This window comes from Oenanthe melanoleuca, chromosome 3 (genome assembly GCF_029582105.1).
Source record: "Oenanthe melanoleuca isolate GR-GAL-2019-014 chromosome 3, OMel1.0, whole genome shotgun sequence".
Lineage (NCBI taxonomy): Eukaryota > Metazoa > Chordata > Aves > Passeriformes > Muscicapidae > Oenanthe > Oenanthe melanoleuca.
The window spans coordinates 78,022,661-78,047,518 of NC_079336.1; the positions used below are offsets into that span (position 1 = coordinate 78,022,661).

At 38.6% G+C, this 24,858-nt stretch overlaps 1 protein-coding gene across 1 annotated transcript in view; it reads right to left on the minus strand.

Moving 5' to 3' along the window:
* Positions 1-494: 494 nt before the first annotated feature.
* LOC130250862 (serine/arginine repetitive matrix protein 1-like) overlaps positions 495-24,858 on the minus strand; it is a 33,338-nt gene continuing 8,974 nt past the window's right edge. Inside the window, exon 3 of the mRNA XM_056486974.1 lies at positions 495-946. Within this exon, the coding sequence (XP_056342949.1) occupies positions 495-946 (452 nt within the window). The remainder of the gene's footprint in view (positions 947-24,858) is intronic.

Genomic DNA, 24,858 nt, shown 5'->3' on the forward strand with positions numbered 1-24,858 from the left:
CATCCCTGTCTAACACTGCTCAAAATAGCTTTCACAATAAAATGTATGTAGGACATGGCTGGTGTGCTGTGCAGTCCCGGGTTCTGCAGCTGACCGTGTCAGCTTCTTCACTTGGGCTCTTCTTCAGCCCGGGTGACAATCCCAGACTCGATCCCTGCGGGTCTCAGCTCTGACCCCGGGCTCTGGCAGGAGCTCTTGGCTCCGTGGTGCAGAGCTGCCTGTTTGTGCTGCCGAGGAGCGGGAAACTGCCATTCCTGCGGCCATGTGGGAGCCGGGCACTGCCATCCCTTACAGCCATGTGGAGCATGGCACTGCCATCCCCTGTGTCCTGTGAGGGAGCCTGGCACTGCCATCCCTTTACAGCCATGTGGGAGCCGGGCACTGCCATCCCCTGCGGACATGTGGGAGCCGGGCACTGCCATCCCCTGCGGACATGAGGGAGCCGGGCACTGCCATCCCCTGCGGACATGTGGGAGCCGGGCACTGCCATCCCTTTACAGCCATGTGGAGCCGGGCACTGCCATTCCCTGTGTCCCGTGTGGGAGCCGGGCACTGCCATCCCCTGTGTCCCGTGTGGGAGCCGGGCACTGCCATCCCTTTACAGCCATGTGGGAGCCGGGCACTGCCATCCCCTGTGTCCCGTGTGGGAGCCGGGCACTGCCATCCCTTACAGCCATGTGGAGCCGGGCACTGCCATTCCCTGCAGCCCGTGTGGGTGCGGGCGTGCCCGGGATCCACCCGCGGCATCCCCGCTCCCGGACCGCGCTGCCGCCGCTGCCGCCCCCGTCCCGTCCGTGCCCTCTCCTCCCTGAATTGCTCATCCCCACCACACACAGCAGCGCGGCACCGGAGAGACGCAGCTCTGCCGGGTGCGGAGCCAGAAAACAGGTTTGCATAAACCCAGTCTGCCACTCCGAGGTACTGAAATGTGCAGAGCTGACAGCTCCTCATCAGAGGAAGGTACAGATTGAAAAACAGCGAGTGAGTTAATTCAGGAGAAGGGATTGAAGCAGAGGGGGAAAGAAGGGTTTGAGGAACTGGAGAAGAAGGCGGTAGGTGCAGATGGAGGCTGCAAGTCCAGCAGTGCCCTTGAGATGGGCAGGATGGGGACCTCTCCCTCGGGTAGGGGGAACCCACGAGGGAGAGGATTCCAGTGAGGCTGCACACCACTTTGATCCTGTCCTGCAGCTGTCACAACATATTTAACCTTAAAAAATCCTTGACCTTGAGGAGTTTGCTGTAGGTAAAGGTTCCAAAGTGCAGTGCCGTTTGATATGTTTATCCCTTTCTTCCAAGGGATTAAGAAATAGGGAGAAAACAGAGAGAGAGAAAAAAAAGAAAGAAATGTTTTTTGTGTCTGGCTTGTGTAACTGAATTGGCAGTCAATGAGAGGGACAGATTTCTAAATAAGAAATAGCTCCTGTAGTTTCTCAGGCAAAATTCTGGCTGAAATCTGTGAGTCATTACTTCAAAAATTCCTTGGATTTCCAAATTGTGCAGCTGGAGGACACCCCGTGCCCCAGCCTGAGTTCTCTGCCACTGTGGTCAGCAGCCACCTGCCAGGCATTGTCTCTACTCATATGGCAAATGCCTCAAGTTGGGAACTATTTATTTCTGTGGTGTTTGCAGCAGCAGGTCCCTTCACTCTGCTGAAAACAGAGTAATAACCAAATGATCCTTTCTCTGATCCTGCATGGGACATCCCATCACTGCACTGCTGTGGAGCAATGGATGGACTACAGCACATCCCTCCCTCCCTCCTTAGCAGGGCTTATGGAGGTGTCCTTGGAAAACATTTCTGAGGCTGTCTGCCTCAACAGCTGAGCTGAAAAAAAATTTAGTCCTGGTCATCAAAAGGAACCTTATTTCTCCAAGGCAGGCTGGCTAGGAAATTTGGGACATTTTTTGCCTCTTTCTATCACAATTTCTGCTTCCTGCAACCATCCAGGAGATTTGCTTGTAGTCCAGAAGTCAGAACATCTTATCTCCTGCTGTGTTGGCCTGCTTCTGGGTTTTTGGTGGCTGCTGCAGGTCCTGGGTTTTTATAGGGCAGTGAGCTGCATTGGGTGACCACTGCTGTGTGGTGGCAGGAGCTGGGTAATTCCTTACTGGTTCCTGTGGCTGGAACCAGCAGCACAGGTAGTCCCAGCTGGCAGCACATCCCATCAGCTCTCTCAGATATCTTCACTGGTCTCTTTTACCTGTGGGACCAGGGAAGGGCAATGAAGAGGACTTGTCAGCCCCCCATTGTTTCAAGAATCCTGATGTGTCATACAGAATTCTTTCCTTATTTCACTATATATATATTCCACTATATGTGTGTATATATATATATATATATATATATGTATAAAAGAAGAAATTTTGGAGGTCAAGGAGATGGAGAATCAGTCTTTCCCTAAAGGAAAGGTATTGTGGCAGAGTCCTGCCGATATTCTCTGCCTTCAGTTTTGTCCTAAAGAGATTTATTATTTTTTTCCCTAAAGGCCATTGCTTCCTCCCCTTTCAAGTTTTCTTGAATTACATGGATCTCCCCCTCCTTGTCCCAAGGAGCACAGCTGACTCTTTAATCACTCTGCTTGCCACCTAGCTAGGAAATGTAGGTCACTTTAATTTATATAAAATAAAATAAAATAAAATAAAATAAAATAAAATAAAATAAAATAAAATAAAATAAAATAAAATAAAATAAAATAAAATAAAATAAAATACTGGGAATACAGAGCAACTCCCAGTTTGGTTTGTGTGCTTAAAACAGAAAAAGAATGTGGCTGAGAAAGTTGTGTGTAAAACCTGGCATTGGGGAGCACTAGCTAATTAGAAATACTCACTTTGACCCTTGCCATCACTGCCAAAAACACAGACATCAATGTGCATACATTCACACACCCCAAGATGATTGTGTTTTTTCTATCATGTTTGTAGGTAGCACGGGCCAGGTCCCATTAAAGTCCAACTCTTGAATTGAGGGCATAAATTACATTCAGGATACATTTTTTAAAATAGTATTTTATTAAAATAAAAGTATGAAGGACTGAAAGTATTTTATTTTCCATTCTTTCAACAGGGAGACAGTTTGACTTAGAGAGAAGGTTTGCACACAGGGCAAAAGCAGTGTGCTCTATCTCAATTAGCTTCTGTGGCTGGCCTGATCTTGGCCAAAGGTCAAAAACAGTTCTCATCCCACATCCACCCTTGGCAGCTCACCCTGTGGAGAGGGATGCTTCATCAAGAGACTCTCCTACTCTTGCTACTCCTACAGGGAAAAGCCTCAGTTAGCAGAGCCCAACTGAGTAGTAGAAAAGGAATTGTGTAGAAGAATTTTATAGGGCTCCTGTTCTTTCTCAGCTTTTTTGCACCTTTCTGGTTTCATCTGGGTGATGGCAACAAAGACAGAGATCTCTTTAAAATCTTGCAGAAGAATACCTAAAAAAAAAATTAATTTCCACAGCAAACTCTGCACATGAACAGCCCAAAGGGTGTGACTGAAAGGATCCTTTTCTTGCAGCAGCAAACACCCAGGCTTTCAAAAAGAATGAACCCACTTCAGTATTTTTAGGTTTTATTGCGTTCATTTAACGAATGTCATTACTAACAGCTTATAAAATGACAGTGAGCTTGTGTGAGCTCTCCTGATACTTTTTTGCGTTATCCTGGTGGGCAACAGAAATAGGCAGGGGAGAGAGGAGTGAAGCAGCTGAAGGGTGCCAAAAACCAGTGAATATCTATGCAGCAAAAAACGTTGAGGTGGTACTGAAAAATTTTCAGCAGTGGTATTGGACTGCCAGTAGGAACTTTTTTAAAAATATGAGAATAGCCCATTTGTTTGGTTTAAAAAAATAAATTCAAATTTCACACTGGGATGCTATGAAGGGTGGAAATTTTCTTGAAAAATTGTCATTTTATACAACTCTAATTAGCAAACTGTTCATATAAACCCACAAGCTGTGCAGCAGATTTCAGTTCCAACATCTCTACAGATAAGACAGAATTTCACCTACTTATTTACTGATCATGTTGCAGCATCCTTTTCCTATTCGCTGATGACTGTTCAGTGGCTTATGTAAAATGTGCTGGTGATTTCACAGCATTTCCATTGGATGAGTGTCCACGTGCTAAAGCAAATCACCATCACTGGGACGCTCTTGTTTGCATTCTCACTAGGCACTAGGAACCAAGGAGCAAAAGACTGAATTATCTTTTCAACCCAAGACATGGTGCAACCAAAAGTAATTGAAAAATGTGGATGGGGCTGTTTGGGGTGTCACATACTGCACTTTCCCCCTTGGTATACCTTTCAGCAGCATGAATATTTATGACTATACTTTGTCTTGTTACAGACAAAATAAGAGAAGCCCAAGGGGATTCAGTCAATGCAAATAAAAGCAATGTTTGCAAGCATGAGTAAATCTCAGTCACAGTACTTGGCATTTTATGTCAAACACAGCTAAAGCGCAAAATTGCAAGAGATAGAAATGATTTCAGGACAGGACTGTTGTTGGGAGGTCACCGGAAAGAAGTGGAGCCTTGAGCGACGAGTCTTCCCTCTTTCAGGCCAAGGGTCAGGCAGGGTTGCCTGTGTTTTGTACAGAGCCCCTTGAGGATCCTTGATCTTAACTGAATCCCCTGTTTAATGAGGTGGTAAAATCACAAATACTGGTTAGATGTCTCATTCCTCCTACAGCCAAGTCGTAGCTTCTGCTAGTTTCTTAAATGTTTCAAAATGCAACTTTATCCCTGAAAATTTTTCACGCTGTTGGACACCATGGCAGAGGTTAATGAGGAAAGATAACACTGGATTAAGATCAAGTAAATTTATTTCGTTCTTACTTTATTTGTAGCCTTTCAGTAATGAAAAAACAAAAAGATTGTGCAAGAAGACTCATACTCTGCAAGCATTTGCTCAGTATTTCAAATGAAAGACTTGCCTTTCTCCTTTAATTGTCTTATTTGATGTCATGGAGGACAAAAACTCCCTGGAACTCTATTCATTTAATTCCACCACTTCTGCCAATACTTAAGAGATAATAAATATACTTCTAATTTTTAGTTTCCTTTGCATTCCCCCAGTAGACACAAGCCAAGCAAAAGTCTCTTTGTGCTCTTCACACCTATCTGTAAACTTAAAGCATTCTCAGACATGGCTTCTTGGATTTCAAGAAGTAGAAAATACATAATGATATTACTTTTTTTTCATTTTGTCTGTAGTCATTGTAACTTCCAGTTTAAACTACACAGAAAAATAAAATTAAACCTATATATTATATGTCTTTCAAGTTGTATTTATCTGTGCATGTCTTACGTATTTGTTCATGTGTATATTCATTTACTTGTAGATTGTAACCACCTCCAAGCAGACTTTTCCAGATGCTCTGATCTTAGACTTTGGTATTTGCAATTTGTAGAAGATTTAAAACCTGCTTTAAAGCTTTTCATGGTGGATAGTTATAATTTGGCTTAAATATAGAACATGTACAAATACATTTTGGTTTATCTTTTTCTGTACTCAATATATGCTAATCCAATAGCTTTCTTTTGTTTAATATATACTTATGAAGGCTTGGATTTTCTAAGATGTGCAAGATACAGTCCCCCTCAAGGCTCATCAGCTCCCTTTGGGCATCCAATTTATTTTCAAACCCAATCTTCTTTTATATACCAGTATAACTCAATTTATGAGCATAACTCAAATCATGGGCATAATATGTCTGTTTAAATTCCTAAACATTTATTTATTTTTCTATACTTTTCATTTCTTGAAGCTGTTATAAACTGAAATAAAAAAACAATAAGTAAGTGTAAAACCAATGGTTCTCTTTGAAACATAATAGCTGCAGGTTTTCATTATTTAAAGCTCTGTGAAGCATGATCACAGGTGTATTGAATTCACAGATCTTTTCTGACATGGCTTTGAGTCTGTACTTTTATAAATTGGTGAGAAAATTTTTACTGTCTTTGCCAGATTATTAATCTGCCCTGCCTGGTTATTCCTCTTCCTTACAAAGCACTACAGCTGTTTTGTGTGAAAATAAGGACTTGCATCCCCCTGGCTGAATTTTCTTTTAGCTTGACTTTACAATAAAGAGTCATAATGATGAATCAGTGACTCTTCAATTTTATCAACTCAGCAAGTCATGTAAAATCAGAAGTACAGCTTCACTTCATAATGAAATAGAAAGAAAAAGTGCTTTGAAGAATGCTTTTCTCAAAGACCATTATTTTAGAAGTCACATAATAGGCCAGAAGTATGAAAATTAAAATGCCTGTATTTGTTTTCACCCAGTGGTTATTCACTCACATTTGTTTCTGTATAGTCAGCATTAAGGGGGTTATTAGAAGCTCCTGTTCAACTTGAGTGATGTTGATCCTTGTGTTTTGCTCTTTAACCCATTGTCTGACACACTGTGGGGCTCTGGTACGTGATCCAGTGTCTGGCCAAGACCCTTCTCTCTTGCCATTGCTCATGGTGAGCTGCCAGGGTGGAAAGCCAAGGTGTCTTTGGGAAGGAAATCCCTCTGCAGTGAGAGCACATTTATCTGCTCAGTTCCCAGTTATTTTGGGGTAAATGCCTAGGCTGGTACTCAGGGCAAGCAATGATTTACTGATTTGATGGGACTTGCATGGCAGGATTGTGCAGCACTTAGTGCACATTGCTGTATACAGTAACAAAGAAGAAAAAAAACTATTTGCACGTTGGATTTGCTGTCCTACTTGAGACACTTAATATCTCTAGACTTGTGCTGTCACTGATGCAGTGACATTATTTAGACATCCACTGATGTCAAAGCATGAGAAAAGGTGATAATAGAGGAACAAGCTTGATGGTGAGAGGAGAAGCCTGCCAACATTTAAGGCACAAATTTGCAGTCACATCTAAATTGCTCTTTCTAACATATTTCAACTGTAGGGATGCGTTATCTCTAAGGGCAGAAATCTGAAATGAGTTTAAATCCTTCACTCAGATATAAGTAAGGTAAGCTACATGGCAGCACACATCCAGTGCTGGTATTGGGTCTTCTCCATTTAGGCAGAGAATTAAAGGCATAATTGCTTAATAAGGCCATAACCAGAGGCATTTATTGAATTCCATAATCCATTCAAAGACATGCTTTCGTACAGATCTAGAGAAGAGACTTTATTTCCTGATTTAAATGTCGTCTTTGTAATGACAAAACTCGTGAAAGATCAAGAAAGATTCTGACATCAAAACTATTCATTACCAAAGAAATTTCTGAAAGCTGAAACACTGAAGCTATGTATAATTATGCACTGTCACAGAAAGCTATCCCCATGCAGAAGACCTGCACAAGTCAAATGGAGTTTAAAGTCCTTAACTGTTTTATCAGTGGGTTGTCATGGTACATAGGACTCATGCTGTTCATCTTATACCAGGATCATTTTTTATCCTAAATGAAAGGAATATTGGGTCAGAAGTACATATTTATGACTATATTTAATACAATGGTTTTCAAAAAATACATAGATTTTGTTCTATTCTCATAATACATTTTTAAAATATGGTATTCTATTCTTCTGTTTTCCACTGTTTTTAAAAATCGTTTTAATATGCAAGCACCAGCTCAAATAAAACTTGTAACATGAACAACTACAGGAAAAAAATTGCAGCAACTCTTTGGAAGCCAGGTTGTGTCACCTGATTTTTACAAATAAGAGTTTCCATGAAATGTTGTTTGAAATACACCATTCTGCTTACTTTGAGTTGACAATGACATTGTCAGTTATCAATAATCATGATCCTCTTTGAAGCTGAACATAAATGTTTGCTAACAAAAGATATATCCTGTAATTCCCGTTGAATGCTTCTTCTTCCCTCATAGGAACTTCAAATTAGGAGTGATATCTAATCAAATTGCCCTTAAAAGGAGAGCCTGAGTGGTATGGGTTTGCAAGAAAGAAAATAAAGTGAAAGTGTAGTATGGAGAAATGCTGGCAGAAGGCTGGGACCTTTAGAGGCTCAAAATATGACCAATAAAGTTCACAGGTTGTTGTCTGATGAGTGGGTAAAGAGAACATGTAGGAGTCAAGGAGGGGACATAAGAAATTGAGTTTCACAGGACTGACAGTATTAATGCTCTGGAGAGATCTCCCCATTTCTCCACAGGGAAATTGAAAGGGTCTTACATTGAAAGACACGATCAGAGGTACCATGTTAGTATTTATATACAGGACACCTGGTTTATCATTTGACTTCCCTTTGCTGAAATACTGCTCCCACACTGCTTGCTGTGGTGAGGACTGCCCCTCTGGTGCAAGGGATGGGTTGTCTGTAGTAGGAAATGTTATGGAAGCCCAGGTGCAGGGGAAGGGCTAATGACACAAACTCTTCCCTTTCAGTAGCTCCAAGTTCTGAGCCAATTTGCTAGAAGTTTACCAGATGCCTAACACATATAATCTGTCTTTGCATAGCTCGGCTAGAGGAAAAATACTGTCACAATTACATCCATGAATACAATAGGTTTTTGTAAAATGCAGCAATTTCTTGATCTTGGTATTGATCATTTCCCTTACTGTCTGTGCTGTATGGTTTTGAGGAAAGTTTGCAGCAAGCAGATTACACTATGATTTTCTTCTGTCTGGTTTCTGTGCTGCTGCCTGCAGCCAAGACAGACCTAAAATGCCTCAGCACCTCCCAGGCTGTGCCCACCTTATGCTGAGGAAAACCCCATGCCTTGATCTGCCGTGGTTCCCCGGGCACAACCAGACTCCATCAGCTAACCTGGAAGGTGGATGAGGTCTGCTGGAGGCACAATAGGGTTCAGGAGCCATCAGTCCACAACAGTCAGGTGCTGATCCTGAGACTGCCTTTATTTTTGAGAGGATCCTTAGTCCAGAGCTTAAGGCACAGTGTAGATGCACCTAGCATCTTGTATGTTATGCAAGTCAGAAGTCCTACACCCTGCAAACCCATGACCTGCACTAATGTTTCAGTGGCTTGAGCAGCCAGTGATGCTGGATGACATTGCATCGGCCAGCAGGGCTTTCCTCAGGGTACAGAGTGCTCAGGTGGTTCAGGGCAACCAGCATTGCGTGTTCCAGATTGCTCTCTATGTAACTCCTGCCTTGAGACACAGGATGGAAGGCAAAATTTTGGGGAATTCCAAGAATGCTGTCTTTGAAAACAAGAGCTGAATGTTTTACAGTGAGAGCCTTAAACAAGTGATCAGTGAAAGATGTTGGCTTGAATTGCCTTGTCTTGGGTCCCTCCCTATAACATTCCAATCCAGCTGTTTGTGGTTATGAGGACAAGCAGAATCCACAGCTGGAGTCCTGCAGAGAAAATGGAGGGATTAACAACTCGATATTCAGAGTTCAATTCACACTACAAAGAGGAGAATCAAAGTTTCACAGGAGCACATAATCATCAAGGCTGGAAGACACCTTCAAGACCATGTAGGTCAGCTATCAACCCAACACCAACATAATCACCCCTAAACCATATTCCCAAGTGCCATATCCAGATTCCTTGTGGGCATTTCCAGGAATAGTGACTCCACCACCTGCCTGAGCAACTTACTCCAATGTCTAACCATTCTTTCAGTGAAAAAAACCCTCTAATATCTAATCTGACATCCCCTGGTGCAAATGAAGGCCATTTCCTCTAATTCTTTCACTTGAGACATGGTCAAAGAGATTGACCTGCAGCTCATTACAACCTCCTTTTGGGGAGTTTCATGTGCAGTAGTACAGTTCCTCCTTCCTAACTCTGATTATCTGACTTTTCAGCTATAATGTTCTTTAACCTAAAATACCACCATTGGTTTCAGCAGAGTTGCGCTGACCTGTGCTTGCTGAAGGTTTACCCCATTATAATCTCTTGGACAGATGTGATTTTCTTATCACAGGGGCTTGACCATCAAGGTCTCAAAAACTCAATTTTCTTTCTTTTTCCTAGGAACTTAAGTAGAAATCCTAAAGGGAAAGCAAACATCCAGGATGGATCACTGAGAGTTTTGTGTGAGTAAATAGAGCTATAAACAGAACTCAGGGTGATGGCAAGTTGTCATACTGAGACAACTATCATCTGTAAGGTCAAAGAATAATTTATCAAAGAAATATGAGCACCGTGATTTGGCATGCCAGTGATTAAAATGACACCATGACCATAAAAGAAATATCTGTTTCTTTACTTTTCCTGTACATTCAACAATGTCTCTTTAAACTTCAGTTTTATCTCCTCTCCCTTAATCAAGGAAATTAGGTGAATGTTTACTGCTTCAGCCTGGGTGTAGCAGGCAGGAAAATCCCAGAGCAGAGTCCAGCACACTGGTAGGCTGAAGACATTGCCTCACATCACAGAAGGGTCTTAAAAGCCTAAAATGAAGAGAGATTTGGTGAACTTCCAGAAGGTGGTTGAGCCAGGAGAGGGATTGTCTGAGTCTCTGCTTGCAAGGGCCACTCCACGCTGCTGCTCAGCGAGAGGCTTAGCAGGCAGCAGGTGTGGGATGCCTGTGGCTGCTGCAGTCAGTGCTGCCTGGCAGGGGTTGTGATGGTGCACGATCATATTTTGAGCTTCTTCAAAGGAATGAAAGGAATGAACAGAGGTTACTGTAGTGCATTATCAACAGAATAAACCCCATTCTCCACTTAAAGTAATAATCCTCTCTTTGTGAGCACCAGTAATCTGCAGCCAGCGTGCACAAACTAATTCATAATTTTCTTTCACTTCTGCACAACCTGCAACAGAAAAACATAAACGATACCCAAAATAACTTGGCAAGCCATTTGCTTATGTGTAAAACAAGCAGAAATGAGAAGGGTTGCACTGAAAGCCATTGCAAAGCCTGAACTTTGCTCAGTGATCTCATGGCAGTCTCATGGCATTGCATAAGTCTCTTACTTGTTAACAGATCCTACATATTTCTTTCTTCCTAAAACTTTGTTTTAGCATATTAAAATGATATCCACGAGCTGTCACCAGAGGTAATTATGTTGCATTTTCTTGGGCTAAATGTAAACTATTACAATTTGCTGAGTCCTTCTTATTAGTGAAAAGCAAATGGAAGAGAGTGAGGTTTATAGTTTCAAGGTACTTGTGTGGCAGTTGTTTGGTTGTTTGTGCTTGTCAAAATTATGAACAATTATGCACAAATTTGAAAGCTTGTACCAGAAAGCAAAGGAGCATCAGTTTCCTTTGTCTTTTGACGAAAAAGTGGAAGTAAAAAAAATGAATGCGTAAATAAGTAACATGAAACAAGAAATTAATTATTTTTAAACCCCTGAAAAAATATTGGAAAAAAAAATAGAAATCTAATGTCATTCCCTAGTTTCATAAAATTATTTTAGAGATATCATTTTTCTTAATAGACTGTATTCTTGATATTTCACCTCCATAAGATCTGATGATCTGTAGTGTCTTATACTCCTAAATTCAGTGTAAATTGTTGGATTGAAAGAACAGGAGAAACACAGTTGATACCTGAAGTTAGAATTACTCCAAATACACTACCATTAACAGCTGAAGAACAGAAATATTAGCCTTCTTGCTAATGTGATGAGCAATGGCCATCTGTCTTCAGAAAATATTCCCAGCCAAAAATGATTACCTCAGTCCCAGTAAACTCTTGAACTTTTCAGCAGAGCAATAAAAGGTTTAATGATGGGGGTACGGCGCAAAGGCCTAGACCCTTAAAGGTCTATTTAGGTGGTTTATTCTTGTAGAGACTCCCTCTGCTATGAAAATCTGTACTACAAAACACATGAAACCATATACATTTTGTGTTAGGAACATAAAGGATAAAAAAAGGTCAGTGGAACAATTTTTTGTAAATGCCTTGGAGAATCTGGTTCAACTCCTCTCACTTTAACTCCCTGAAATCTCAGTTACTCTATGAACAGTTACATTAGGTTTGCTCCAACACAAAACAGAAAATAAAAAAAAACCCTAGTAATGTATGCTATTCAGAATTTGAAATGGATAATGTAAGTTGTATCAGAGCTAACTCGCTGATCGCACATCTCTCACAATGCTGTACCAATGTCTGGTGTCAAGCATCTCTTGACTGATGTAATGTGAAACAAACCCACAACCCTGAGACTAACAAGGTATCTGTCAGTAAAACTAGAAAATCAGTCTTTCATTGTAGTGGCAAGCAAAGCCCCATCTCCCCATTGTACTCACACAGAATGGATTGTGTATGTAGTCTGTGCAGAATTATAGACCTTGGCCATAAAATCAGGATATCAAGATAAGTATCAGAAAATAATTGCAGCCAGATCAAGGAAAACATTTGCAGGTGGAAACACGTGTGGATATTTGCATGAACACAATCCAAAAGAAATCAAAAAGCCCTACCCAGGATAATGGAACCTTCCACATGGATCTATTTCCTCTACAAAAATCATAAATTATTAGAAGTAGGTGTTATATAATCCAAACAAGGCCAAAAGCATCATTGCACTTCCAAAGGTAAGAGGACAGACATTGTTATCCTAAACCAGCAGAAATGGACATGAGCTGAAAATCAGTGCTGACAGGGATGGAATGCAGGCTGACTACAAATATTAAATAGCACAAATTGCAAGTAAAGAAATTGCAAGTTATTACTATTTGGGACATACATGCCACTTTCTTATTCATAGATCCCGAAGTATTTAATAATAATGGATTAACTTTTTCCTTTTGTTGTAGCTAGAGTAAGTAGGGCATAGAGGAATTGCAGTATTTGTCCCACAGTGCTTCCATAACTACCAGCATGGGAGAAGAAAGATCCTATGGGATATATTTTAAAAAGGTAGTAGGTACTGAACTTATAAAGGGAGAAACAAAGAAAACATTTCTGATTTAGGAAATTAAGGAAAAAAATAATGTGAATGGGACAAAAATAAGAATGAGGAGTGAATGGAAAAGAAAATGTATAAGAAAATCTCTGAGATTTTAAAAGGAGGGGGTTTGTATGAGCCTGAAAATACAAACACATTCACTGCAGACACACAGAGACTTTTATAGCACTCGTGAATTTTTAATAGGGGCATCTTGGCATCAGGCTCCTGCCATGGACACAGATTAAGAATCACCTGAGCTCTGTGCACAGGGCTGTGGCAGGAGGCTCCTCTGAGACTGGGCTGGAAGATGCTCCCATTAGCATCACCTTGGAAAGTGTCATCCTGAATGGTGAGGTGGGCCCTTCTGCTGACAAGGATGCAATCAGCTGAATTACTAAATAGTTTGACTTCCAGGTGGAAAACTTGCAAGTTAACCTATATTAGGACAATTTTCTCCCTCTACCCCCCCCCCTTTTTTTTTTAATTCTTTAAAAAAATCTGCGAGCTCAGAAGTTTCTTATAAATTAAAAGAGCACATTTTAAAGTCAGTATAAAAATCATCAGTCCTCAAGAAATTCTAAGGCAATGAAGAGAGCCTAGAAAAATTGTTTCTAAGTATGAAAGTACAATGAAAATCAATGATGCAAAATAGTACCTTTTTGCTCAGCAGTTCTTAGTCTCACACATCTGTTTGCTTAAAATACAATGACTTTAGTGTTGTTTGCTTATGTCTGAATTACAGCAACATGGTGGCTCATCAATAGAGCAGTTTTCTCAGTTTTAATGGATTATATATGTGCCAGATCTTCAGAATTCTTCCTTTTGTGACTTGATTTGAATCCTGCTGAAATACCTTCTTTTCATCCACTTTGTGTGATTTGGCTCAGACTTGGGTAGATTGTAGGTGCACAGGTATTTCTTAGAGCCTGAATTTTACATTCCAAACCCTCTGTGGAGTGAGAAGGAGCTCATACCCAATCCCAAAGTGCCATGTTATTTTTTTATAGTTTGCTTATAGACAATATATTTTTTTCACTTCTAAAGGAAGCAGGATCACTATAAAAGGGGAAAAAATGCAGTCGCCTACTAAATAATTTTTATGTTTATTCCTTGTATATTTATAATTGATTTCCCATAACAAGCTCTCTTTTACAACTTTTATTTCTTCATTAGTATTTTTCATCTATCTAACTGTAAGATTTAAAAAGTTATTTTTCTGTTTGCAATTGTTTTCTTTAGCTATAGTGAGAAGGAAGAGTATAAGAGCATTAAGTAGTCAGGAAAGTGAAAAACATGGAAATGGTAAAATTCCCATACAGATTAAAAAGCCAACTAGAAACCCAAAAGAAGTGAGAAAAGAAAAAATAAATCAGTGTTTAAAATACACATGGTCAAAGCGTAACGAAAGCCTTCATTATTTAAATAGTGTGGAATTACTTTATTTTCAACTGGGACTACTCATTAATGGGAAACTGAGGACAAAATTGTTAAAAATGCTTAGATGTGTATTTAGCATCTGTGCATTTTGCACTCCTGCAAGTTAGCCCCTGAAAGGCACAGGAACTGACCAGGTTCAGTCCAAAGGAGCATTCCTTCACTTTTCTGAAAATTGAGATTGGCCCACAGTAATGCATGTTTACTGTTGCTGCTCAGGCTGCTCTGCAGCAGTCCCAGAATAGGATTTGGATAAGGTGTCTTGAGCAGACCTCCTCCTAGATGGCAAACTTATGCAGATGTAAAAAGACGTAAACATTTCTTTTGCATCTTAAGGGAAAGCATAGCTGGCAAATGAGTGTGTAGGTACCAACTTCGTTCACTGAGCATGTAGGTCCATCTTGCATCCCAGTTTTTACCTGCTGGAAGACATTTTTGTTTGTCATTGAATGTCTTTTAAAGTATTTGATAATATTTTTCAAATTTTCCATCTGAGTAAGGGTTAATACCACAATGAACAAGTTAACAGATTATGAGGACTTCAGTGTATCAATATTCACAAGCTTTGTTAATCCAAGGATGCTTTTTGCTTACCTTTTATGACAGTTGTTTACAACTTGGCATGGTTGTTTTGAAGGAGTATTTATTGTACCAGCAAGGATGGTGTCAAAGTTCCTACTTTGCCCAAGGCTGTAGAACTTCAAGAGGTAATGTGGAGGAATTTCTAAGCAATATCAAGTATGTATGTCTAGGTGGGGGCTGCTTCAGGCCTGTTTATACACCCCCTGAGCTTGGCTCAAGAGTCTCACTGGAAACAAAATATTGAATAAGTCATTATAGCAGGGAAAAATTGTCAGGATCTCTGACCTGACCTAATAACTCCTGCAAGGAAAAAAAAACACAAAATGAAACAGAAAAATTAATCTAGGGGTTTTCTAGGTTATGTGCCAGCTACCACATGCCATGACTGACTCCTAAAGATATGCCAGGACCACCAAGTAAACCAAGCACATACGTCTCTTGATGGAAGCTGTGGAAAACCCTATAGATGTATTATTGTTGTTGCTTTGAACAATTAGGGTTTGAAGAATGGAATATTCTCCCCTGATGAATGGAATAATTGAGAGGCAAATAGTTTGGATATTAGATAAATTAAAGCCATTCAAATTATTTTCTTAAGGATAATGATTTACCCTGTCTGTATAAAAAAGGGTTGACACGATTCAGAGGGTGTGGTATAACAGCAGGAGAGTCATTTAGGGCAAAGGGAGGAAGATGAGGAGGGTGAATGGCTGAGGCACAGAGCTGGCCATCAGGAGAGTTGCCCTGCACCCCTCACCAACAGGCTCTTGCTGTTCAGCAAGGTTGGAGCAAGTCCAGAGACAATGACCAAATTCAGGCTGGGGCCACTGACTGCCAGGCAAGCCCTGGGTGCTGGGGCAGGCTGGGTGAAGCCAGAGGAGAGTCACCTTGTGCCTCTAGGTCTCTCTGGAGCAGGTTGGGGGACTGCCTCCACCTCAGGGGGTGAAGGGAACACCTCTGCAGAAAAACATTCTACTGATAACATTTTTGAATGAAGGATGGTGCCCTCAATACACACCCGTACACAAGTGAATTGGAAGGGCTGAGCTTTATGTGAGTTATACTAAGAGCTGTGAGTCTTCAGATGTGGAAAAAGCTGTGAATAGGAGCGTTTTCCCCCAACTTTATATTCACACAGGTAAGTTTAAAGAAACTTTGAACAGATACATATGGGTTATGAAATCCATTCGAAATTCACAAATGTTCACAGAGGAGTTTATACTGAAATTCAGTTACATTAAAGCATGCCAGTTAAAAGGCAAGGTGTAGGGAATAAAATGAAAGGCTTCCTTTTCCAGATTAGCTTTAAAGGCATGCTGGGTTTCTCCCTCAACCCGAATTTGTGTTAACTGAAGCTGAATGTGTCAGTTCCTCCTCAGTTTTCTGCTATAACACCGTGACAGGATTGTTATAAAACATACCTTATTTTTTGTCAACAGCTGTAGGTTTGGGACTTTATGAACATTTCAGCTGCACTGTTCTATTCCTGGATAACTCAAGGGCATCAGCATATTCAATGTACACACATGCACATCATTTTACATGTACTTTATACCCTGGTTCACTTTTGTGTAAGATTTTAAGGATATTTTTAAAAACATAAAAATGTATAAAGTACATATTAGCTGTGAAGCTGTTCATATTAATAAATAGGAGGGGTTTTTTTGTTCCAAACAGATAGAGAAGTAAATACAGTAAAAAAAAAAAAAAGTGTACAAATAACTAGTGTACATTGAATTAACATAAAAGGTGAAGAAAAGAAATGCATAACAGGAAGACCACATGAGAAATCAAAACACTTCACTGTCTATGAAGGATGGACCAACATCTAAACATGAAGAGAAAAATGAAACAAAATCTATGTACTTACTTTTGTATCTCCCTTGGGTTACAGGGAAATTGGAAGTGTGACATTTAAGACCAGTGAGTATTGGCTAAGAGACCCATCTCATTGCTTCAGGCAGAATAATGTTAATTAAAAGATTAACAATGAGTTAGATACAAATAGATAGATTAACAGAGAGATAATGAGGTAGAATATTAATAAATATTATATAGACACAGCAGGTTTTTTTTTTAAATATCTTCGGTTGTATTTTCCAGTACACCTTTAATTGAAAAATCATCACACAAGAACAAATTCCAAGTGTAGTTTCAGAGAACCAAAAGGCCCTCGAGTGTCTACATTTGATGAATTTTGGACTCCAACAAATATACTTTTATTTCTTTTCCATGGGATGTAACTGACTTGAGTTTTGTGCTTTGTGAAAATAGCAACAGTGCTTTTATAAATACATTCTTTCATCAGCTTACTATTTTAAGTTTAGCCTTATGTAATTTTAATTTAAGGTGGAAGTTGTGAAAATCCCCTAAGTTTGGCTGAAAGCAAGCAGAATTTTGTCTTTTTTTCTCATTTGTAATAGTTCTTTCACCATAGTTCTGCAGTTCGATGTCTTTCTGAAGCCTCCTTCTCTGGATTAAAGTTAAGAGAAATAGCCTGAGAATCTTTAAATTTGATTAAATTTATAATCCTTTAGAAAAGTTTCTTACACGTAGTATCAGTGTATGATGTCAAGCATCTACATATACATGTTTAAAGGCTGGACTCAAAGCAGAGCAGAAAGTTGTAGTGAGTCATTGGCCAACTGATGATGAATCATCCCCTCAGCACCTGGGACTGATTCATCCCTCCAGCAGGCAGCTATTGGCTACTGCCTTTACAGACACAAACACTGTCTCATAGATAGCAGTTGTCTGTGTTGGGATTTTGCTTGGCTTGTTACCACAACCATTAATTGAACAGAAAAAAGACTGCTAAAAAGATCAGTTTCAGTCTGAAAGTCTTACAGCCCACTTCCTCAATCCTTTGGATGTTCTTGTGTCCTTGGAGGACATGACCTAACACCCAAGAAAAACACCTGAAAATTTTGTCACCAATTCCATGTGATAGGTGGAGATGTTGTCTACAGGCTCTATTCTATGCAAGTTCCCCCTAAGTCAGGGAGTCTCCAGAGCTGTGTTTTGGATCATCAACTTTATTACTTACAGCCTGCTTTGGACATTGATATTGGTTTCTCTCTGACTACAGTATCACATGACCTACAGTTTCCCTGTTGTGACTTACTCATCTTTGCTTCATGGCCTTGGTTCAGCTTGCATCTCGAGCTTTCTGGTAGAGCTGACTGAACCTAGATTGGTCTCTGATTCTGGTCTGCCCATGGCCATGATTTTGCCGTCCAGGTATTGGACCAAGTCTGCAAAACATTCCCACTATCTCAGTAAAAAACAAAAGCCTAGGGTTCCATGTGTAAACATAAGTGTCATCAGTAAAGGTATTACAGTTAAATTACTTTTTCCTCAATAGAGAAGAGAACAAAAAAAGCCTAGAAAAACCAACCAACCAACCAACCAACCAACCAACCAAAAGAAAAGGTGTTTTGGGATTGGAATCTTCGAAGGTGACAGAAATCAAGAGAAAAAATAGGCATTCATTCTGAGGATGTGGGCACTCATCCTTTATCTGCTATAGCTGCAATTATTTAAATAAGCACTCTGGCTTATTACAAAGTACAATGTTTACAAGCCATAAAGGAGTTCTAAATACCACATCTTCAGAGTAACACTGATTCCTGATTGTGTACAACTGCTTACCTTGTTCCCCCTTTCATTTCTGCAGAAGGGCACCTATTTGCCATGAACCTTAAAGGATGGTACTGATGCCATTTTAGATGCCCCTGTTATGCTGCCACTCCAGGAAAGTAGAGATCTTCTACAGGTTCCATATGTACTTTAGAGACATTATGGATCTTAAATGGTGCTAGAGAGCTGGATACTTAGAGTCTATAAACAGAGACATCCTTAATTCAGCTTACAATCAAATCAAGCTGCTTTACCTTTGTGCCACAGAATGAATGCTGTCATTTCCCACTCTGTCAGCCTGTTTTCAGCCTGATACAAGCTTTTCAGTAGTAGAAATAAACAGAAAAGTCTAGACTACAGCTAATGTTTTCTGAAAATTCTCCTGTTGTTCATTTAGAAAAGTGGTTGTTGCAAGAGAATGAAAAGACAGACTGCTATGGATGCAATATAATGTGCTTATATAAATACAGATGTCTTCTTGGCCATTTTTGAAATGAAGGCCAAATTAGTCCTCAACAGGCATAGCTATTGCTTCATTTCTGCTGAATCTAGTTTCTTTATTAAAACAGAACATTCCTATAAATTCTATGGGGTGATTTTATCAAAGTAAGGTTTGATCCATGTTACTTTTGCAATTGGACGAAATCACAGCCAAAACCAAACCAAACTGAAAAATATCAATAAATTCCTACTAGGATAAACTTATTTTGGATTTCTTCCACCTGACCAAACAGACGGAGCCTCCAGACTACTCAAAACATGCAGGACATGATTTCATGCATGATATTGTCAACACAGTTTAACAGTTTTTCTTTCAAAAGATGTATCTCATAGTGTTTCAAAACTCCAGGCATTATTACCAATCTCATTAAAGCACAATCACTTTGCTGTCATCTCCTTGTCCTAGGCTTGGTTTTTCTTTGGTGCGTGTCTCTGAGCACAGGGTGGAACCACAGGTGCTCTCCAAGGTTCTGAAACATGCAAATGGACTTTGGAACATTTTGTTACTAATTAGAAATATTAATATTTTAAAATCAACATCTTCAATTAACTGTGTGTGAAAAAGACATTAATTTAAATTTATTTATTTGGATTCAAGACTAATAGAATCAGTCTTGGAAAAGAGAACATAGGTTTAAATACATACTTGTATTTAGATCACATTTAGGTGCTACAGAGTACAAATGAGAAAGCAAGAAAATTTGGGTTAGGCAACCTCGGAAATGTAAAATATCATCCTCCTTATTTAAAATACTTGAGAAGTATTTTTCATGGATGTTAAATTCCTGGAAAACAAAGTTGATGAGATTTGCCAGGCAAGCTGAATAATGGTAACTTCTCGCTGAGCTCTGAGTTATCATATGCTCATTACTAATAAATATTGTTGTTCTTACTTTACACTTATGCTTCAATATTTTTTATCTTGATAGTGGCCTTTTTTACTCAGAAAAAAATGTAACAGAAGAAATGTCATGAGCATTTGTTCTGAAAAGAGGCACTGTACTTATGTTCCATTCCCTTGTAGTACAAGCTATTTCTATGAAAGGATGGTGTAGTGAACTATTTTCTTTTTGGATTTATTGTCTGAATTTGTTGCATGACATAGGTTTAGGATATCAGAGATTACTCATATTTTTCTGTAAAACAGTTCTGGACTGCTAAACTGATAATGTGAAAAACCAGTTCAAGCTTGGAAAAAACCGCCCAAGTTACTTAACATATAATGTATATTTTCTGTAAATTATGGTGGTCTCTTTGTGGAATATGCATCTGAACATGCAACCAGCTTGAAATCTTGCAGTCTTAATGAAGAGTCTAAGAACTGAATGTTAACCTTGATTGAGTTATTTGTCTGCAATTCCATGCCACTCTTTATCACAGCTCAGAAGAAAAATGTCCATGTTGCTCAGAAAAGATCACTCTTCTGGTCTATTGATGACTTTTTCATGGATAAATAAATGGCATTATTTTTAACCTACCTTTAATTTGAATTTTCTTGTCCACTAACCTAATTAAAATGAACAACATAGTATAAATTAAACTTGTACTATACTACTCCACTACCTCAAATTTCAGGGAGAATTTATTAGTAAAGTGTTCCTACCATAAACCCTGAGCTGTAATTTATTTAGAATGTCTTCTTCAATTTTTACTGTGTTTTCTAAATTATATTATGATCACGAATGTACAGAGAAAGAACAGCTCTTGAGCCAATGAAAATCAAAACTCTTGAAGATGACGCAGTAAGTCAGCATTAAAATGTTGGGATTTTTTAAATAACAAAAATATGAAGGTACTTCCACTGGAATTATAGTTTAAGAAAAATATAGCAAACAAACAAGCAAACAAAAGTCCCCAAAAGGTGATAGAGTTGTCACAAAAAGGAATTATTTTACAGGAGAAGAAAAATCACAAAAATAATTTATTCAGGTCTTTCTCATTTAATTACTGTTTTGGACACCAGATTTAAAAGACTGTATAAAGGAGGAATTAATTTAATCAACAAGAAATTCTGTAGATGCTTCATCAAGAAGAGCAGTTAACAAAATAGAAAGACATTTCTGGACTGGAAGACACAGGAGTTCATTATGAGAGTAAACATAATCAGGCCAAAGTACAATTAAAAGAACATTCATTATAATTGGAAACACAAAAAGCAAGAATTACATGATTTTCAAAAAGCAGTGAAACAAACTTATGCCATCAATTTAAAGAAAGGCTTCCTAAATATAGAATTTAAATTAAAATACTAATAAAGTCTACTTGCAGACATACCTAAAACAAGCACAGGATCTTGAAACTGAACCTTAAGAATGTTCTTGTTGATTTTAGCAGCCCTAAAGAGTTTTACTGCTCCTGTGAGGAGTTCTCCATGTGTAAGTTGGTGATCTTTACAAAGATCTTTATGAATTGGTACCACAAATAAAATGCAGTTTTGCAAGTGTGTACAGGTTCAAAAAGCACTGGGAGCTTCAAAAATGTCATGAAAATAAAACTCTAGTATCCCTCCCTGTGGGGATACCTGTAGCTTCAGGAACATAGGTCATGGAGAAGAAATGAATCCACCCAAGATTGATCCCTCTCAGCCAGGGACTACTTTCCCAGTATTTTAGGAAAACTTAGAAAAGGGAGACTGACAATCAGCAAGTTCATCAACCACTTAACTGTGAAAGGGAGATAAGCAATAAAAAAGTTGCATAATCACCACAAATGTGTTGAAATCGTATATAAGATTTATTCATTTGATATGTCAATGAATCTCCTATCCCAGCTGATGGACTTAAATTAAGACTTGAACTTTGTGTTTGAGGGCTGAGAAATCCTGTGCACAGGTTATGCTGAGAAGATGCAATTCAGTCTCCTGGGTAGCAGGGTAAAGATTTAAGTTAGAATTATTTGAGATTAATAAGACAAAGCTCAGGTGTTTGTACCTTTTTAGTGCCAGCAGCAACAGCTATACCTGGATCTACTTGTTTTGTTATTTCCTGTAGAAATCTCTTAGGTTATGACATGTTTCCTTGTTTATAAAATAAAACAGACTTCTAGAAGATAAAAAGACGCTGAATGTTACTCATAACGCTTGTGCTGCTCCACTCCTAAGAAATTAAAAATAATGTTACCAGATGTTCTGCGTGGTCCCCTGTGCTGAAGCTGGAGAAACTTTTGTTTACATTTCATTTACTGTGAGAAACAAGATGCAGGGAAGACATTGTTATTTACAAGTATTAAGTGGCACTCACTTTGAAGAGCTCTGCTGCTCCACTGCCCTCTAAAGTTGAGGGCAACAAAATTTATCAGGTTTTAAGCAGGTTTCATAAGAGTATAAAGCTGTCTTATGTGGTCAGTGTATCTTCACCTTCCAGCTTTTTAATCCATTATCCAATTCCTGACAGATATTACAAGGATCCAGAAATCTCAAAAGTATTGTTTCCACAAATACTGTGAAAATATATAGCTAGGCAGCAGGGAGAAACACAAGTAAATGCTTCAGCATCCTCTCCAAGGAAAAAAAACAACTCCACACTTCAGTATTGAATTAAGTAATTATCTGTCCCATTCTGTTTCTGAGTTGAAAATATAAATTTTACAGTTTGCATAATCTCATCTAAAGATCCATTCAGTTCAGGTTTAAGAATTATGGAAACCTGCATTTTCTTGTACACCTGTGCAAACATTGTTTACCATTCTCTCCAGTTTTCTGACTTATTTCCATTCAATTGCTGTAAGATTTTAATTTTTTGGAGCACGTTTATCAAACATTTGTGAAGCATCTCAAATACAGTGGGGAAATCTGAAAGGGATTAAGAATAGAGGATTTATCATTTTTTCTAACCAAGAGTGACAGTGGTTTATTGCCAGGATAGAACACTTTTTAAAAAACAACATTTTTTTTTTCTTCACCTTAAAAGAAACAAGGGACATTTATTTTGGTTTGATATAATCTAAGAAACAAATGAAGATGGTAATTAGCACAAGACTAAAACATTATTTTCTTCTATATCAGCAGAAAGATCAAATTATTCCATAAAAATGAAAGAAATTGGAGTAGAATTGACAAGTACAAGTAAGAAAATATTCACTATGAGTAAATTTAGACACCCAAACTTCATTTTTGAATTAAAAACCAAATCTGCTGAGAGCACCACAAAGTGAATAAAGACAGGCAGGTTCTCCTTGAAGGTGATTCAGGGCAAGACACCATTAACAACACAGAAAACCTGAGGAAATTCACCTTCTAACTAGCATCACAAGTTAGACTTCTAAATGTGCAGTTGCAAGTTTAATCAAAAGTGGAGATCTGAAATCCATTTTCATCTTATTCCCATGATTATCTGCAACCCTATAACCAGGTTCAAGACTTATTATAGTTACACTTAATTTCAACCCTTTTGAAAAAATGAATTTACAAGGATAGGGACAGTCAAAAAAGCTATGCGAATTTTCACCTGTACCCTATACAAAATAAGTCCAGCACTTTTGTAGAATTTGGAAAGCTTTCTAGCTTTGTCACACCTTAAAAGTGGGAAATGAGAAGCTGGTGGAGTGGCAGGTTCACTGATTCAATTGCTTAGATTGATTTGCACAAATAAAGCATAATGAGGAATAAATAAACTGAAAACAACACAAAAGATAACAATTATATGACGATAGAACAGTGCTAAATGTCATTATTCTTCTGACTTAAGATGAGCATAATATTCTAAAGCAGTACTATACAGTAAAAACCATGAGTTATTTAAGCATTTCTGTAGGATTTTAAACATTCTGATGAATCATTTATAATTAGCTATGATAAAAAAGTCACTGACAAATAGATAACCCCAATGAAATACATAGTACATAGTGCTTTCTCAACTCACATTATCTTTCTTTTTTGTGTGTTAAAAAGTAAAAAGACTTCACTATAACTACAATCCAGTACCAGTGATTCATAAGGAGATATATTTGGAATGCCTACTGATAGCCATCCATATTGGCTAGTAAAAGGAATTAAATGTTTTATGTTCATTTGAAATTTAGCTTAAAGCCATGCCAAAAATGTTTTGGTTTTTTTACAGATCAAAAAGGGACAAAAAGTGAAAAGACTTCCAGAAATAAATGCTATGTAATAGAAAAATATCAACCATATGCGCATTTCAGATTTGTAGATCAAGTTACAAGGTTGGCAATCAGATTTCGACTCCCTAAATATTCTCAGAGTTCTAAATATAATCTTCTTCTGTTCTTCTCCCCCTGCTTTCTTCCCAAACTGTTGTGCAGCATTTCTACGTGCAATAAAGTGACCTGTCTTGTACAACTTGCAGAAGACTAGATTTGTTTTGTGACTAAAGTGACACTTACTCCTTGGGAACTGTCCTGCACTAGTTTAAAGCAAAGGGTAGAAGCATAGGATCTTTTCTGGGCTTGATATATATTGAAGCAGTCTCAACTTCTTGAAGTTTTCATTAAAATTTATGATAAGTCAAGTAGATACATAAGGAAAATTCTTCTGATAATTTCCAGCATAACTAAGTGAATTCCTGCACTTTCTTTATCCCCATCTGCCTTTATGACTGTCCTTTCTCTTCCACTAACTTTTTGTCCATATACCCTCTTCCAAAAAGTTTCAAGGAGAGATGATGATCTCAGAGAGAGTAAATTAATAAAATTCTCATTAAAACTTGTCACTGAGTGAAAGACCTCTCTATTGTTAGGGTTTTCCATATGGCAGAGTCTAAAATATTAACTGGAGGAATCACTGTGGTCTTGGGCATATAAGGAGGGCTTAATCTATTCTTGAAGAGGTGAGATTTTAGGGATCTGCAAGGCAGCTGGTGTCAAGAAGTGCAATGATATGGGAAATACGGCAGAATTAATCTATAAAGAATCCCTCTTCTTCAGTTCCACTACTCATGGGACTCCTTATTTTTTTATTTTAGT